The sequence below is a fragment of the Alosa pseudoharengus genome, unplaced genomic scaffold (genome assembly GCF_046254945.1).
Source record: "Alosa pseudoharengus isolate Yale_2024_CS ecotype anadromous, Long Island Sound unplaced genomic scaffold, YU_APseudo_1.1 YU_APseudo_1.1_scf_2, whole genome shotgun sequence".
Classification (NCBI taxonomy): Eukaryota; Metazoa; Chordata; class Actinopteri; order Clupeiformes; family Clupeidae; genus Alosa; species Alosa pseudoharengus.
Genome location: NW_027468663.1, coordinates 7,352,095 through 7,367,978, shown reverse-complemented (window position 1 = coordinate 7,367,978; position 15,884 = coordinate 7,352,095). Strand labels below are relative to the sequence as shown.

The window sequence follows — 15,884 nt, the reverse complement described above, 5'->3', positions numbered from 1 at the left end:
ATACATCCATTGATTAAAGAAGTTGATTGAAATCAACAAGTTCCAGGATCTCATGATGTGTGTGAAAGTCCACCAACACTTTGGACTTAAAAAGTGCCGTTAAAAAAATCAAAAGATCGAACCAACAATCTATATAATTATCATCATCTGCTGCCTTTCCTTTTTGGCAAAGAAACACTCCATCCATTTGCAAAAATTGCCCGCAGGAACATTACATCAAAACTAATCATAACGATTAAAATCAGCTTTTCTGTGGAAGAGTGCATTGGATAAGTTGGAAGGAGTGAGTCTGTTTGTGCCGAAAAAATATCTGGATCTTTACACAATTTTAAGATTAAAAATATAAATGTAGATAGTAGGCCGACGTGCTGCTTCGATGTTCTGTTCTTTCACCGGGAGTTTTATTTTGCAGATTGGTTTAGACTGGGCTAGAGACATGAGCTAATTGTATCCTGATCTTTGCCTTGAGGGGTTTCGAAGCCCTGGAGCAAGTATTCTCTGTATTTTGTTCTGTCTACCTTAGCCAAGCTATTGCATTTCTCTCTGGTGTAGCAAGGGAGGCAGATCGCAAGCGAAATCGGAAGGAATAGGTTCTCAAAAAGCAACTTTATGTCCATCAATGTTTCAGGTAAGCGCGGATTTATTTGCTTTGCTATTATTTCTGACGCTTGGTTTGACTAGGACATTCAGGGCGCAGTCGCTTTTACGCATGTGCCAGTCGATGAGCGCCACAGTTCCAACAAAAATATTTAACCACTTCCTGGATATTGTTCAGTGTTTTGTTCTATATCTGTATTTCAAGCTTGTGTCGCGACTGAAACGCATGATGTCTGGATTCGTTAGCTTTCTTTACTCGACCTTCACGGAGAGAGCTGTAAGCTAGCCATCGTCACGCTTCTGGCGTGTTGCTAAAGCCCGTGGAACTCATTAACAGAGGTTCCTCGTCTGTTTGTCATACGTTTTAATACATCACATCTACACATTTCGAGTGAGGTTCTTTTTAGTTCCTGGCTGTTCTAAACCAGTTCCATTTCCTGAGTGCCCCAGATCCGCTAATGAAAGACGCCATTGTGGAGTAATTTGCCGGAGGGGTTTTCTTATTTTGTAAGACAGGAGGTACCTATTCTACACACGTCAGTGCCAATTTCATGAATCATCTCTTTGTAGCCTACTCACCATCATTTTGTAACGAGAGCCCACTCTTTGAAAATTACAAATGAAATGTTGCTTTCCTTTTCTCACTGTTTGGCGTCTAAAACTAGTCACACATCAGCCATCCTCGATACAGACGCGGCACCGCAAACGATCGTTCTACCAAAAGTCTGACATGACATGCAGCCTATTTGGACATCATTCGTTTGGAAGTTGGGCAATCGTACAGAATGACTTGTGTTTATTTACTTCTAAATTTGCAGTTACATCCTGTGTGACTTGCGCTGTCTTCTGTCTGCCCTATAATGCGTCTGAGTCACTCGCGATTGGGAAACTCTTCAGCCCGTAGTGTAACAGATAGGCTACTTAACCTACCAATGCCACACCTGGCTCATCGTCGCGTCCCAATCGGCTCCAACCATATGCCACACTCTTCGCGGTACGAACTGATATGTAGACCCTCGAGGCTTAAGTATACGTATTGGACATTTCCAACAATAATTTAAAACACATGTTTATGAAGTGGTTTTACTGTTACTATAGTTTAGTGAACCATCTGTAGCTCACTGATAAAGAGAATTAATTGATGATAAAAATCATGTGTTAACTTTTTGAGGTATGATATGTCTTCTGTGGCATATAGGGCAGTTCGGGACACTGCATTGAAGATGCCTTAATTGAAAGATGCCTCAATGAATTCTCACATTCCAGCAGGGAATATGATCGGCTACACAATAGTGCTAACCCGACAGATGAGTGGACTATTACAGTGTACCTCTACTCCATTTCAACAGGCTGTCATCTTGAAAATATGTAGCCGTTTCATCCATAGTATTCTTTACAGTTTGGAGTCTAGTTATAAGCTTAAATGAATCCTAGTTTGCGTTAGAGGTTTACTGTCAGTATAGATATTGAAATATGCATAATTCATACTTTTTGTTAAGGTGAGGGAAGAGAATCATACAGTAGAGGCCTATGCTTCAAGTGTTCGTTCTGAAAGTTAAGTTATGCCTGATCAAATGCTGGGTCATGTATGGATTCAGTGATAAGCAGGTAGTTTAGAGCAGACTTCAATTCAAAATTTAGTTCAAAACCATCTACAATCAAAGGAATGAGTCAAGCCCAAACCAGGTCCAGATGTGTCTTCTGGCACGGGGAAGTAGTTAGCACATTCACAATCAAATGAATATTAGTCATTTGTGTGGGTGGCATGTTTTGCCTGGCTTAGTAAAAGTAAACAGACCTAGCTTATATTTTGTTTTGGAACAGATGATGGTCAGTAACCAGTGAGAGTTAAGGTTGTACTGTACATTATAGCATATTGCATGGTGAAAACCGCAACAGGTTAGTGTAATTTCAACTGGTGTTTGGATCATACACACATTGCTACTCAATACTGAGGCTCTTTTTAAAAACCTGTAATATGTGGACTTTCATGTAATCATAAAGCCAACCTTGTTTAATGATTGTGGGATGAATGTCCAAACACATCTAAGTTTGTTTGCATTTGAAGGTTAAGATGAGAGTGGGTGTGTGTGTGTCTGTGTTGAGGTGCGGGTGTCATACAATACCTCAAATCGGGTCCTTCATTTAAAAAATAAATAAAAAAAACATTAAGGTTGGGATTTGATGTCTGTGTCTGTTGTGTGTTGTACTGGTGTGTGCCTCAGGGCACTTCTCTCAAACACTGCCCACACACACAGACACACACACCTTAATGATAACGGTCATGACGCCCGCTGCCTTGGCACATTAGCCCCCCGCCTGCAGATGACAAGCCTTTTAGGGTGGCCCGCTTCATAGTGCAGCTTGTTCACTTTCTATTTTTCCCCTTCCTCTTCTTCTCCTTCCTCACTTTTGCTGGCTGGATTCAGTCAGACATTCAAACACACAGACACACACACATTCACTTGCTCGCCTGCTCACTCACTCACTCACAAGCGCACACCATCTCTCTGCAAATTAGTCAGGGAACAAATTACCTGCATTCGGAGTGTGATCCCACGCACTCTTCCATCTGCCTCACACAGGTCCCCCCTTTTGAAGAGCCGCTCGGCGCCCCGCGGGCCCCCTGGGTCCTGCCACTGATCCTGGAGTTGAATTTTTAAAACTATGCATGGATTCTGCCTCGGCTCTTATCAGCTCAGGCACAAACGGCATGCAAATCAGGCTGGGATTGCTCACCACCACCACAGCCGCCGCCACCACGAAGACCAGCAGCACTCAAAGGCAGGCTTAATTGCTAATTGAGTATCTAGGTGTGAAACCGACACCTCCAACTTAGAAGTGAAACATGGATGTTTTAAAAAAGCCGGGTTGCTTTTGTGACACACTTGGTAATAATTTATTCACAACCTTCTTCTGAGCTCATGGGTGCATTTTCTCTCAGATGTTTGAGGGAAAGGAAGGCAGTAGGAGTTTGACTGGTCTACGTTTCAGGGTTATTCCTGAGGATGCTGGGTTTAAAGTTGCTTTCAGCAGTACATTCTCCAAGAACATGTTACGCCTATGTGCATCTCATAAAGAAGCTGAATCAGTTTATCCTTGGTTTCTCAGAAATATGCACATTTTAGTGAAGGGTATTTATTTCATATACACAAAATATTTAGTCTTTTCTGAAGCCAGTGTTTTGTAGAACAGAGCTAGCCTATGAGGTCATGGCAATCAGACCTGTCTCCTAACATATTTGTGCAAAATCAGTAATAGAAATAATTGTTTGATTTGAATAGAACCCAAACCCAATTTAAACTAGTATTGACAATTCTAGCTTTGAAATGCATTCTGTGGATCCCATAACCCCATTTAAGCTTAAGAATAATTATGTGCAGGCATAGTTCACTGAGGCTTTGGCTATTTTCTACAAACAAATGCCTGTATGCATAGTCTGCCCAAGCTTATGGAAACCAAAAGGAAAATGGGGGAGTTTGCTGTATAGAGAAGGTCACTAGTGCCCTGAGGGTATTTGGATAATGTAGAGATTTCTGGATTAGCAACAGGAGGTGGGTTTTATTCACAAAGTTACTATCAGACTGCGTTGTAGCCTACAGTTTAATCCACTATGTACTGTGGCTTAAATACTTGTAATGTTATTCCCTCCGCACAGAGCAGTTTTGCCGCATTGCCTTAAACGCTGACAATATGTGGCAAATACCCCGGGCAATCATTTGAAATATGCTCCATTCATTGTGCTGGGAAATGTGCACGCCTTCTGATGTGCTCTACTCGAAAGTGTGGATCTTCACCTGAAGCTGTTCCTGCGCGTTAGACAGAGAAAAGCTCTTGAGAGCTGGAGGTGAAACAACGAACTCACGATGAAGAACTACAAATGTATATAGATATTAGACGCGTGCGTAATAAGAACAGATGCATGCATTTTAAACAATGAAGGGTCACATTATGGGACAGGACTTTTACGATACCTTTCCGTAATATTCATTTCGAATTTTACCTCGGGCAGTGGATAACATTTCGCTGTAAGGAACCCGTTTTAGTTCATCTTATCTGTCCCATTTAGTAGGCTACTGTCGCTGTTATTCTGAAGGATGGTAAGGCAATACACGAGGAAACCGGTCTGTCTTTGAGTCGACTGCAACTCTTATGGATTTGATGGTTATCATGGACTTAACGAATCATAAAACGAAGACCCGACCACCCTCTTTACCTTTCTTGGATGGTACTGGACAGGCTGTAGCCAAAAGACTTCGTCCGACAGAATACAGAGATTCCGCGATTGTGATATCCCTGAGTGACGGTGCCCTCCCACGTGAACAATCTGCCCCTTTGACAGTGCAGGTAATTAATATTCTTAGGTAGCCTATACAAAGAAAACACGAGCCTTTTAATCATGATGTGTGAAAGAAGAGTATGATGAGCGTTGTGGTCGGAAGTTATTTTTTCCAACTTTGCCTCCAGTAGACTGAAGGACTCATAAAGTGATGATGTGACGAATCCGGAACAGCTGCTTATTATTTGTAGTACTGAGATATCTGTTCTCGCGGTAGTCTAGTAAGAAAAGTATACATTTTGTCAGTGTCTTACTATTTGGGATTACTAGAACTTCCAGTTTACTCGTTAATGCATCGCCGATCTTGATCTAACAATATAAGTAGCCTACATTTCCCCAGATTTCGTAAAAAAGGAAACTCTGACCACGTAGATTACGGTTACAGTCCAACTTGTCTTATGGTTTGTAAAAAATGTAAAGTAAAAATCACCCTCCTTTTCCTAAGTCTTCTCGAGTTCTAATCCTCTACTAGACTACTTAGCCAAACCTATTTGGTCCATACCATGGCTAGCTTTTTCCATAAAGTCATCCTTGTGTGCATAGCACATAGAATGTCCATCTCATGAGGCAATTTCAAGAGAGAACAGAGGATAAAACAGTATACTCTGAATTGACCTGGAATCAGTGCAGGTTGGTTAGAAAGTTGTGCCCTGTGCATTGTGATATATTATCTTGTATTTGACCTCCTGTCACACGAGCGAATGTATGAAACATGTATAGTCAAACATCCCCATGAATTTTCTGCCAAATTACGTTTTGTTACCCAGTGATTTGTTTGGTCTTAATGCATATGTTACACATTTAGTTAGAAAGCCAAGTATTTTTTTCTTCTAATTGACACACTAAAGGTGTCCTTGTTTCAGAGCTGGTAATAATTGGACATATGGTCAGCCTGATGCTGCTGGTTAAGTCACCATCTACACTAAATGTTACACTGAATTTGCTTCTTTCCTCCTCTCTCTGTTACTGTCAGATCTTTTTTTTTTTCATGGGAAATGTATACATTTCAATGAATGGTGGCCACCAGTGCAAACAAAGCATATCAGAACAATGCTTTATTTTATTGTATTGTTTGAATAAAATGGAACTACATACCAACAAAATCAGGCTAGTTTGACATCATTATATATGTAGTCCAGTAACATGAATACAGCGTAATAATTTCTGTGACCTGCTGACCTTAAAGTTGTTGTTTTTGACAGGATAACCGGTCCAATATGTCCAGACCCATGATTACCAGATCACCGGCCTCTCCACTGAGTAACCAGGGCATCCCCACTCCTGCCCAGCTCACTAAGTCCAACGCACCAGTGCACATTGACGTTGGTGGCCACATGTATACCAGCAGTCTGGCCACGTTAACAAAATACCCCGAGTCCAGGTGAGCATTGCCTCCAGACCGTCTTTACATCACACATCTTGTCACAGCAACCAGTATGGTTGGTGAAAATTCATTTTAGTTATTGCTCATAAAAGTGATAATTACAGGGATCTTTTACGCTGTATTTTACAGACAAGCACCACAACTGACAATAGCCTTTGTTTCACAGTCCATGTCTGCAGTGTGTAACACCCCAAGCAGTGTTGGCTGGACACTGTTTTGAAGGACATGGCATGATTCAGAAAGTGAAACAGATCTAATGCAGCCCCTTGTCTGTCTTGGTCATCTGTATTAGATCCGTGACCGCTGACTGTCATCCTCCATGACAGAACTGATGAATGTCAAAGTGTGTCTCTGTGAGTGGGGTGAAGTGCATGATGGATACACTCTCCGGACCCCCCCCCCCCCCCCCTTATTAACCCAAACCTGTCCTGGCATACACTCCTCCTAGTTCACTAAACTTAAGCCAACTTATTTGTGTTTAGCACAAATTGACAGTCACTGCCAGATAGTAGGCAGCACTATGTCTGACAGATTATGTTCCACAGATAGGCTCATTAGAAATGTAAAATTGCGTGTTTTTTCCCTCATTGCTTCCGATATGCACTTTTTGTGTGTGCGTGACTGTCAAGTGTGTGTTGGCAATACTCCACTCATTGCCTGACTTTCCTCAGTCATATCCCTACTACTTATCCCACAGCTGAATAAATCATGTCTTTTGAAATGTATTTATGTTAAACAAATTTCATCATCGTTGCATCACTGCCCTGCTAACTTTCTAAACAGCAAATATTCCCAGGCTTTTTTTTTTAAATACCTTCTGTTACTGCGACTGTTTTTGGTAGTTGAACTGCTGAACACAGAGCCCAGACAAAGGCAGTTCTGTCACACTGACAGATGCCCCAGAAGCAGTACAGGTCCAAAGGGTATGGGGGCCATCTGGAGATAAAGGGCCACGCTGTCCCCTCAGGCAGGGCCCCTGGAGCACTCTACCCTGGGGCCCAACCTCTACCAGATGGCCCCAACCTCTGTGTCTGACCAGGGGTTTAATCCACAATTTCTGTAATAATTTATTTATTATTCAGTTCTGTTTTTATTGTTATTGTCTGTGTGGGTGTACAAGCGAGGGAGTTCAGCCAGGCTTGCTGTCGCTTTTGGTGCCACATGTTTGCCTCATATTGCATCTTCCTCTCATTATTTCTCTCTCTCTCTCTCCCCCTCTCCCTCTCTCTCCCTCTCTCTTTTGCTCACTCTTTCTCTCACTGTCTCTGCGAACAGAATTGGCCGTCTCTTTGATGGCACAGAGCCCATTGTCCTGGACAGCCTCAAGCAGCACTACTTCATTGACAGGGATGGTCACATGTTCCGCTACATCCTCAACTTCCTCAGGACCTCAAAGCTCCTCATCCCAGATGACTTCAAAGTGAGTGTCTGACTCAATTCAGAATGTCGTGCGCAAGTTTTATGGAAAGGATGAGTTTTTTTTTTTTTTACTTTCTCATTTGGTCCAGAATTTGGTCATCTCCAATTAGGTTTGTTGTAGTGGGCAGAGCAGCGGAAATGTTTACTTTCTCATGAAGAGCTCATCACTTTTGTGACATTTCCTTGATTTCACAGGAGTCACATATGTCAAATAGCATTAGTCATCTAACTTCAGTGCAAACCCAACCAAGGATTCAGGAAAAATAAACACATACAGACGCACATTCTGAACATATATTAATGGTGAATACACCACATTTTAAAGTTGTTCCACATGAAGCAGCTTCTGGGTTTAGGATTATAGGCATTCAGGTCTGGCAAATATGAAGCATTTTAGGTCACATGAGTTCACTGTGTTCTTGGCAACATTGATTGTTAAATGTGCAACTAAATGCCATTTTCCTCAGGATTGGGAGTTTATTCCAGTGGTGTAGGTGCCAGAGCTGAAACAAACTGCAGGGTTGATCCCCACAAGAACACACAGCAAATACTAGACTTGTATGCTGGGGGATAGACATCCAAGGTCCTTGAAAGAGTCATCGCCACTGGCCCATTAAGCAAGACCCCCAAACTGCCCTAGGGGTTTTCACCCTCATCGGTTGTACCCTATTTAGAAACCTGCCTGTCTGGGGATCACTGCACAGTGAAATGGGGCTTTAGTTGACATGCCCTATTTTTTGACATGAGAAAATATCCAATGTAAGATAAAAGTAATAATCTAATAGTATAGATCAGTGTGCCAACTGTTTTGTGGAAAATGTTTTATTTTTAGCCTTGTCTGAGTGTGAGCATTAGATTCCTGTTTGCTAGCTCCTACATGCCATTTCGCTGTTAATTACAAACTTGCCCCGAGAGCAAACAAATAATCACATTATCTGATGGACTGTCCGCTGGGTGACTCAGTCTGCGCTTAAAGTATGTCAGATAAAACTAGCAAAGACAAAAGACTTGCTGGAGTTCAGTGTGAGGCCATGATCACTCTTTCAGACAGTCTGAAACAATCATGGCCAGGTGCTTTCTATTCCATCAATTTGTTAAAGAAATGGCATTCTTGCTTTGGAATTTAGCATCAAATTGAATTAAAGCCCCTTAAAAGTGGGGAGAGATGATTTAAGACCGGTGAAATGACATGACGTTATATACTCTCTTTCTCTATCCCTCTATCCCTCTCTCTCTCTCCCTCTCTTTCTCTCTGTGTCTCTATCTCTACTGCCGTATAGGACTACAGTCTGCTGTATGAGGAGGCCCGGTATTTCCAGCTGCAGCCCCTGCTGGCTGAGCTGGAGCGCTGGCGCCAGGACAAGGAGCTGAGCCGGGTGTCGCGTCCCTGCGAGTGCTTGGTGGTGCGAGTGGCGCCGGACCTCGGCGAGAGGATCACGCTGAGCGGGGACAAGGCTCTCATCGAGGACATCTTCCCCGAAATCGGAGACGTCATGTGCAACTCCGTCAATGCCGGCTGGAACCACGATTCCACTCATGTCATCCGCTTCCCCCTCAATGGCTATTGTCACCTCAACTCTGTTCAGGTGAGCAGAAGGGGGCATTTAGTGTGTGTGTGTGTGTGTGTTTGTCATGGGGGGGGGGGCATTACTATTATAATATATTTGATCCAGTGCAACTCACATATACCCGTAGAATATATTGAAGGAAAGGAGAATATATTTAAGTTATACATTGACACTTACTTCCTGTAGGGCTTGGGGTTTCAATTCAAGAGCTTCAAGATGATATTGCACTTGAGAACCAAAGAATATTGCACCTCATGCCTGTAGGATCCCTGGTTTATAAATGATATCAGAAGTAATATCACCTGAGACAATATGCTCATGAATTTTTATTTTAATGAACATGTTTGCGTGATGCAACACGCCATAAATCAAATTGCAACATGTTTCTCTATGAGGATCAGCATGAGTTTTTGTAATGTTATTGTTATTATGTTATTAAGCTGTTTTTTGAGTAGCATTCACATTGTCTTCGGTACAAGATAACAAAGGGGAATATGCCAAATACACCTTAAGGTGTTGGAGATGAGAGTAGGGGAAAGTCTTGAATCGTATGAGTGAGATGCCTAGCGCACCCCAAGCTATTTATTTCAGCTGAGCTTTTGGACTTTTTTTGGACCTGAGTGTGCAGACTTCTTTCTGCTTTGACACATCCTCAATTACCCAGCAACACATAATAAGCTTGGGGCATTTTCTTTCCTGACCGCTGTGATTTTTAAATGAATCTCACACTTTGTCAATATCTGTTTGAAATTCACCACAGAGTCAAAAAATGCGCTATTCTTTCCCAAGAAACTTTCAATCAAGTTTGTACAGGAATTATATATTTTAACACAAAAACAGACAGACACGCTCACACATGCACTCACACAAACACGGAGATGCTTCTTGGTGTTATGAGAGTGCACTCCCTGGCAGGTAGTCCGCAGGCAGGGCCCATAATCCTGTTTGGTTATTAAAGCGAGCCCGCAGTGGGTGCTGTATCTGCGCCTAATGGAGGCTGTGTGTGTGTGTGTGTGTGTGTGTGTGTGTTGTGTGTGTGTGTTGTGTGTGTGTGTGTGTGTGTGTGTGTGTGTGTTGTGTGTGTGTGTGTGTGTGTGTGTGTGCTAGGGGAGAGTAGAGGAGATGGGATGGGGGTGGGGTGGGGTGGGGGCCGCCAGCAGAGTGAGACCTTTGTAGTTTTGGCGGGGGCTCAGGCCCGGGGCGCTGGGGGACGTGCTGGGGATCTGTGCTGCCAAGTGGCACAGAGAGAAGCCTCAGCGCTCCCTGGGGGCGCTTTGATGGAATGCGATGATCCCACTGCCCCCCGGACACGTCTGTGGATGTCTGCGAGGCTGCAGAATGAGGGACAAACTCGTATGCATGCACAAACACACACACAGACTTGAGCGTGTGCACTTGCACACACACACACACACACACACACACACACACACACACACACACACACACACACACACACATTCTCTCTGTTTTCTCTTTACCTCTCTTCACTCTCTCAAAAAGACATTTACATTTATCACAGCCAAACTCAGTTTGGGTGTGTTTGTTGTGACAGTGAGAGATGAAGGAGAGTTGGGTGGGAATGTAAATTTTCTTACACTACATTTCATCAGTTTGTCTGCTGGATACTGAAACCATGTTGAAAATTAGGTCTATGTAAAGGAGAAATTTGTCTCTTCCAAGAAGTCATAAGTTCTTCAGGGAATGTTTTTGGTTTTAATGCACAAATGTCAATTAGAGAAATATCTCGAAGGGAGATATTACAGCAGTAACTCGAAGAGAGACACAGTCCAAAATCTGTGACTCTATGAGCCTTGTAGTAGAGCTGCATATACTGTGGGCTTTTCTCAATATGCGTTCTTTTCTATACTTGTGTTCTCATGAACTTGAAAATCGTTCTGAAACGTCATCAATCACCGCCGAAGTACTGTTCCAATTCACAAGTTCGCATTTATTCAAGAACGCATAACATTCCCGGAAGTGTTCTCGAATCGTTGGTTTTATCAAGGATGCATCGGGTGGTGACCAAGGGGGCAGGCGAACGTTCGGAGAGCGTAGACACTATGGCGGATCTGAGGCTAAATAGTAGACCAGTTCACCTAGCCATCCCCATTGAAGCCCATTCAATTTGGGCGCCACTTTGACATCAAATAACGTTACAGCTGAAGCGTTTTAAGCTTTTATATTAACTTTTTCTATTGCCGGAGTAATACAACATTGTGTGATTGGCGTCATAACCTCGTAACTGACTTACAGACTGAGTAATAAACCTTTTTCCGAAATCAATGCTAAAGTGACGTAATAAGCATACAGCCAGAGCGGGTGAAAGCGTCGCACAGGAGCAAAATAACCGTATTCTCTGGATAAGAACGAAAGCATCGGAGCACAACATTTCAGCGAAGTTTTGATGGATTGACAGTAGCCTAGGCTATGAATGTGGCGAGTTCTGTTTATATTAAATCACATTTATCTACGAAAAACTAGGACATTTAGAACAGTAATGTAGACATGGTGGTAACGAAGTAAGTGGCTACATACCCAATCTCTCGGTGCAGCTATCACAAGAGTTACACAAGTCAGACTACGTGCCTACGTTACATTTACGTCCCCTGAGCCTGCGCAGAAAGCCTCGTCGACCAACAGGAAACGGTTGAAATTTGCTTCACCCGCCTCGATTGACGTCTACGTGATGACTCTGTCCACATCTTTTACTGTCTATGGTGGTGACTTGGTGGCTTGAAGATTCCACAATGCATTACGTCAGCTCAGCCGTGACACTCACATAAGAGAAATGGCAGCATTGATACATAATAGGCCTACCTATCATAATTGCTGCTACAATCCGATCCATGTTTAGGCTATAAACGGTAGGCTACAGGCTTCACAACTAACGTTAATCATAACTGTCACTTAAACTGCGAACTTCAAACGTTGTTCCCGCCATCGGCAAGTGAATATATTGTTATTAATATTTAATAAAAAAAATCAATGAGAAACAAACTTAAACAAGCTGGTGAATTATATATTTTATTGTAAATGTCAGAAATACTGGGTAGACCAATAGAGCAATAGGTAAATGACTAGACTCCCGAGCTGTTCCGAGAGAAGCTGCCGTTGGCAAAAACGCTGCTGTCTCAAACTGCAAATTTAGCGCCCTGTGTCCTCGCGTTCTCCAGAGTCTGGACTCACGATCTTAACTTTTCAAGTTCGAACTTTCAAGAACGGGAGACCGTTCTTTAGCGTACTTTGTATTGAGAAAAGCCCAATTATTTAAATGATAATACTGACACAGTAATTGTGTTATGGTTTCCATTCACCAGTCCAATACCATGTAGTTTTCACCTGTGGTCTATAACGGTAGGTTTCCACACAGCGAAACACCTCGCAATTTTCACCCAACGAAATTCCGCCTCAGGGGTGTGGACGGCAAAACTGTAGGCTAATGGCTGAAAGCAGTGCCAAGCGATGTAATTAGGCTATCATATCAAAAGTTTAACTACTTAAAGGAGTACGCCACAGTTTTATGAAATTGGGTTATTCACTGTCTCCCCTGGAGTTAGATAAGTGAGCAATTTGTTTTTGTTTCCGTGCATGCATTGTCTTAGTCTGGCAGCTCCCCGATAACTTAGCTTAGCATAGTGAATGGAAACTCTCGTCGCCGCATAGCATGTCGTGAATAAAAGTGAGCCAACAAAAAGAAAATCCCTAATTACTTCTTGTGGCCTGTGTATTCACGACTACAAATGGCGAAGCACAGGTATAGCGCAACACATAAGTACCTTGTCTCACTCGCCACAGCACAGACAATCTCTGCGCCCACGTAGCAGTGCTTCACCTGTGCTTCGCCCCTGCATAGTCCCAAGTGAATACCTGCCTAGGAAATCTTCTTATAAATGCTTGCACGCCACAGAGACAAAAATGCTCTTGCTCAGTTATCTAACTCTAGTGGAGACAGTGAATTACCTAATTTCATAAAACGATGGTGTGTTCCTTTAATGAAAATATACATGGGGTCTTTATGCCTCGACTAGGTTGATGTTGCCTATAAACAACAATTCATGTTCAAAGAAACAACAAGGTCGCTAAGACCTCCCATTTCATACCTGTTTTGTAGCATGTAGCCTACAATGAAATGCAATGTCCTGAAATGCGGTTGGCCTGTCGACTACCTGAAAAGTTTGAGTGTTTAAACTAACATCTACAGTGGTCTATTTGCCCTGACTAAGTTTGTGTGACATATGAACCAGAACCTGTGAACCTGTGAAGTTAAACTTTCACCAACTCTGTTTCGCGTGCCTCGGCGAATTCACTCTCATTTCACCAGGCCGAAATTTGCGTCAATGGAAATGCACCATAATGGATTAATGGTCATAATCCGAGATCATAATGTTTAGTCAAGGGCTAGCATTCCACCAATCAGATTGGTCATTGAGTCCAACTGCCCACTGGCCGATTCCACAAGTCAAATCGGACAAAATGAACGCCGACGGCTCCTTCCGACTGACGACAGCACGGAACACACTGGCTTTATTGGCACACATCTTACCTGAGTTGTGTGTGTGTGTGTGTGTGTGTGTGTGTGTGTGTGTGTAGGTCTTGGAACGGCTGCAGCAGCGAGGGTTCGATATCTCAGGCGCATGCGGTGGTGGCGTGGACTCATCCCAGTTCAGCGAGTACGTGCTGAAGAGGGAGCTGCGGCGGGCCCAGCGAGGCCTTCAGAGCAACAGGATAAAACAGGAGCAGCTGGACTAAAGACCTCCAAGCATCAGGGGGCGCCGGACATTTCAACTACCACTGAAGCACAGACACTTCCTGTGTGATAGGTTTTTTTTCTTTACTTCTTTTTTTTTACGTATATAAGGAAAAAAAAGAGAAAAAAGTGCAACTGAATTTTTTGCCACAAGAAGATACAGAACATTTGATGACTTTTTAAATCATCAATTTCCTTGTGACTTTCCCTTGAAGATGAAATAAAATTCCCCAGATGAAGTTTGTTTTAAAACTTTGATGCTACAGTATGAAAAAAAGAAATCTATGTATATAAAGGCCAAACTGTTCAAATACGATAAAAAAATGAAGTTTGTTATTACCACTGATATTTTATTATTACATGCAACATTCCACAGAGTGAAGTCAGAAGAGTTTTGCAAGAATTCTCTCTCCGTATGTGATCTTTATGTTTTCCATGTTGTTTTTTAGGCAGTTTGTCCATTGTTTTTTTCTTCTGGACAAGTAACATGCTAAAATTAACAGTTGAAGTATGTAAAGATAGCTCAAAGAACTTTTATGGACAAATCTCACAGTATGCCAGGATGTCATGGCACATTCTCCACTCATTAAAATAAAAATGAATAAATAAATTATGTTAACCCGATTATCTCTTTGTCTGAGAGTACACATTTCGCTAAGAAATATCAATATCTAACTTCTCTCTATGTTATTGCATACAAATATGATACTCTGTTTATTTATAGGCCGAATATAGACCTGGCTCTGACATATTCATGGTTGAGATTTCTGGCCACTCTAGTTACATCATAAGGCCAGAAACAGCAGGAGGGTGCCATTGCAGTGTTGGATTTAATATATATATTAAGACCTTACCATTGATTGTTTTTCATCTAATTCATCAATGTGTTTGAACCAGACATGCACACTTTCAGTAAAATGAAAACAAGTTTGTGGAGATCTGAAAACCATTATTCATTTGCCATTTTAAATTGCAATTTGAGTTACAGATAACAACTTTTGCCTCAATGTTATGTTTCAGAGTGTGGCCCAGTTGATTGTGCTGAAGAACATTGTTTTATGTATTCTATATCCTGGCACCATAATTTCATTAATACATAAATATATAGATAGACATTGTATAGTTAGCTGTTTTGGATGAGAGTGTCCTCACTGACGGAATGTAATCCTGATGTTATGTTTTGAAGAATGAATGTGGAGTCTGAAGATAATGCAACTGACTTGACTGAAATGGAGTGTTGAATTTTCTAGGGTGCATAGTGCATACTGAAAAGCTGGTGTGTATTTTGTGAGGAGGATGTCTTGTCAAGCTTAACTGGTTGTTGTCAATGCGGAAATCTAGCTATGGTGTTATTCCTGAGAAAAAAAGGTCAAGAGTTTAGCACAGATGAAAGTTTTTTCCATGTATTTATATGAAACGTAAAGGGCCGACGGGGACCAATAGTAATCTGTATTCAATTGAGGAAGGACATTAATTGGTGAATGCCTTCACCCCTGTATTGACCCCCATGTCTTTTATCATTTTCCTTGATTAAACTAAAGTGTCATATAGTCTCCCTAATGTTTTGTGCTATGTGTCCCATCTCCAAGATTGAAAAAACATTCAGACACTGAGCTTCAAATGTCCTGGTCCAGGTCTGATTGTGAGCTTTGACTCACTTGGAGAAGTGTCTTCATATGGTCTTGAACAGAGGAGTCAAATATAAAAGCAGAAGAGAGAGAGAGCAGAATAGTGAAGAATCTTGGAAAATGTGTTGTGTATCTGTTTCAAAGCAATCAGAAAAGCAGATCATTTTGGATATCTCTGTATGAATATATGTGTAAGTGC

General features: G+C 42.1%; 1 protein-coding gene across 2 annotated transcripts; it reads left to right on the top strand.

Annotated features, from left to right (window-relative positions):
• Nucleotides 1-502: 502 nt before the first annotated feature.
• On the top strand, nucleotides 503-15,640 carry LOC143133706 (BTB/POZ domain-containing protein KCTD1). Of its 2 annotated transcripts, none has more exons than XM_076293526.1 (5): nucleotides 503-628; nucleotides 6,139-6,317; nucleotides 7,596-7,740; nucleotides 9,020-9,325; nucleotides 13,901-15,639. In XM_076293526.1, the coding sequence occupies exons 1-5, from the start codon at nucleotides 620-622 to the stop codon at nucleotides 14,057-14,059; spliced, it is 798 nt and encodes a 265-aa protein (XP_076149641.1). In that variant the 5' UTR covers nucleotides 503-619; the 3' UTR covers nucleotides 14,060-15,639. The 2 variants fall into 2 exon arrangements, with proteins under 2 accessions (XP_076149641.1, XP_076149640.1); XM_076293525.1 differs by lacking the exon at nucleotides 503-628 and adding an exon at nucleotides 775-4,944 and having other exon boundaries at nucleotides 13,901-15,640.
• The last annotated feature ends 244 nt before the right edge of the window (nucleotides 15,641-15,884 follow it).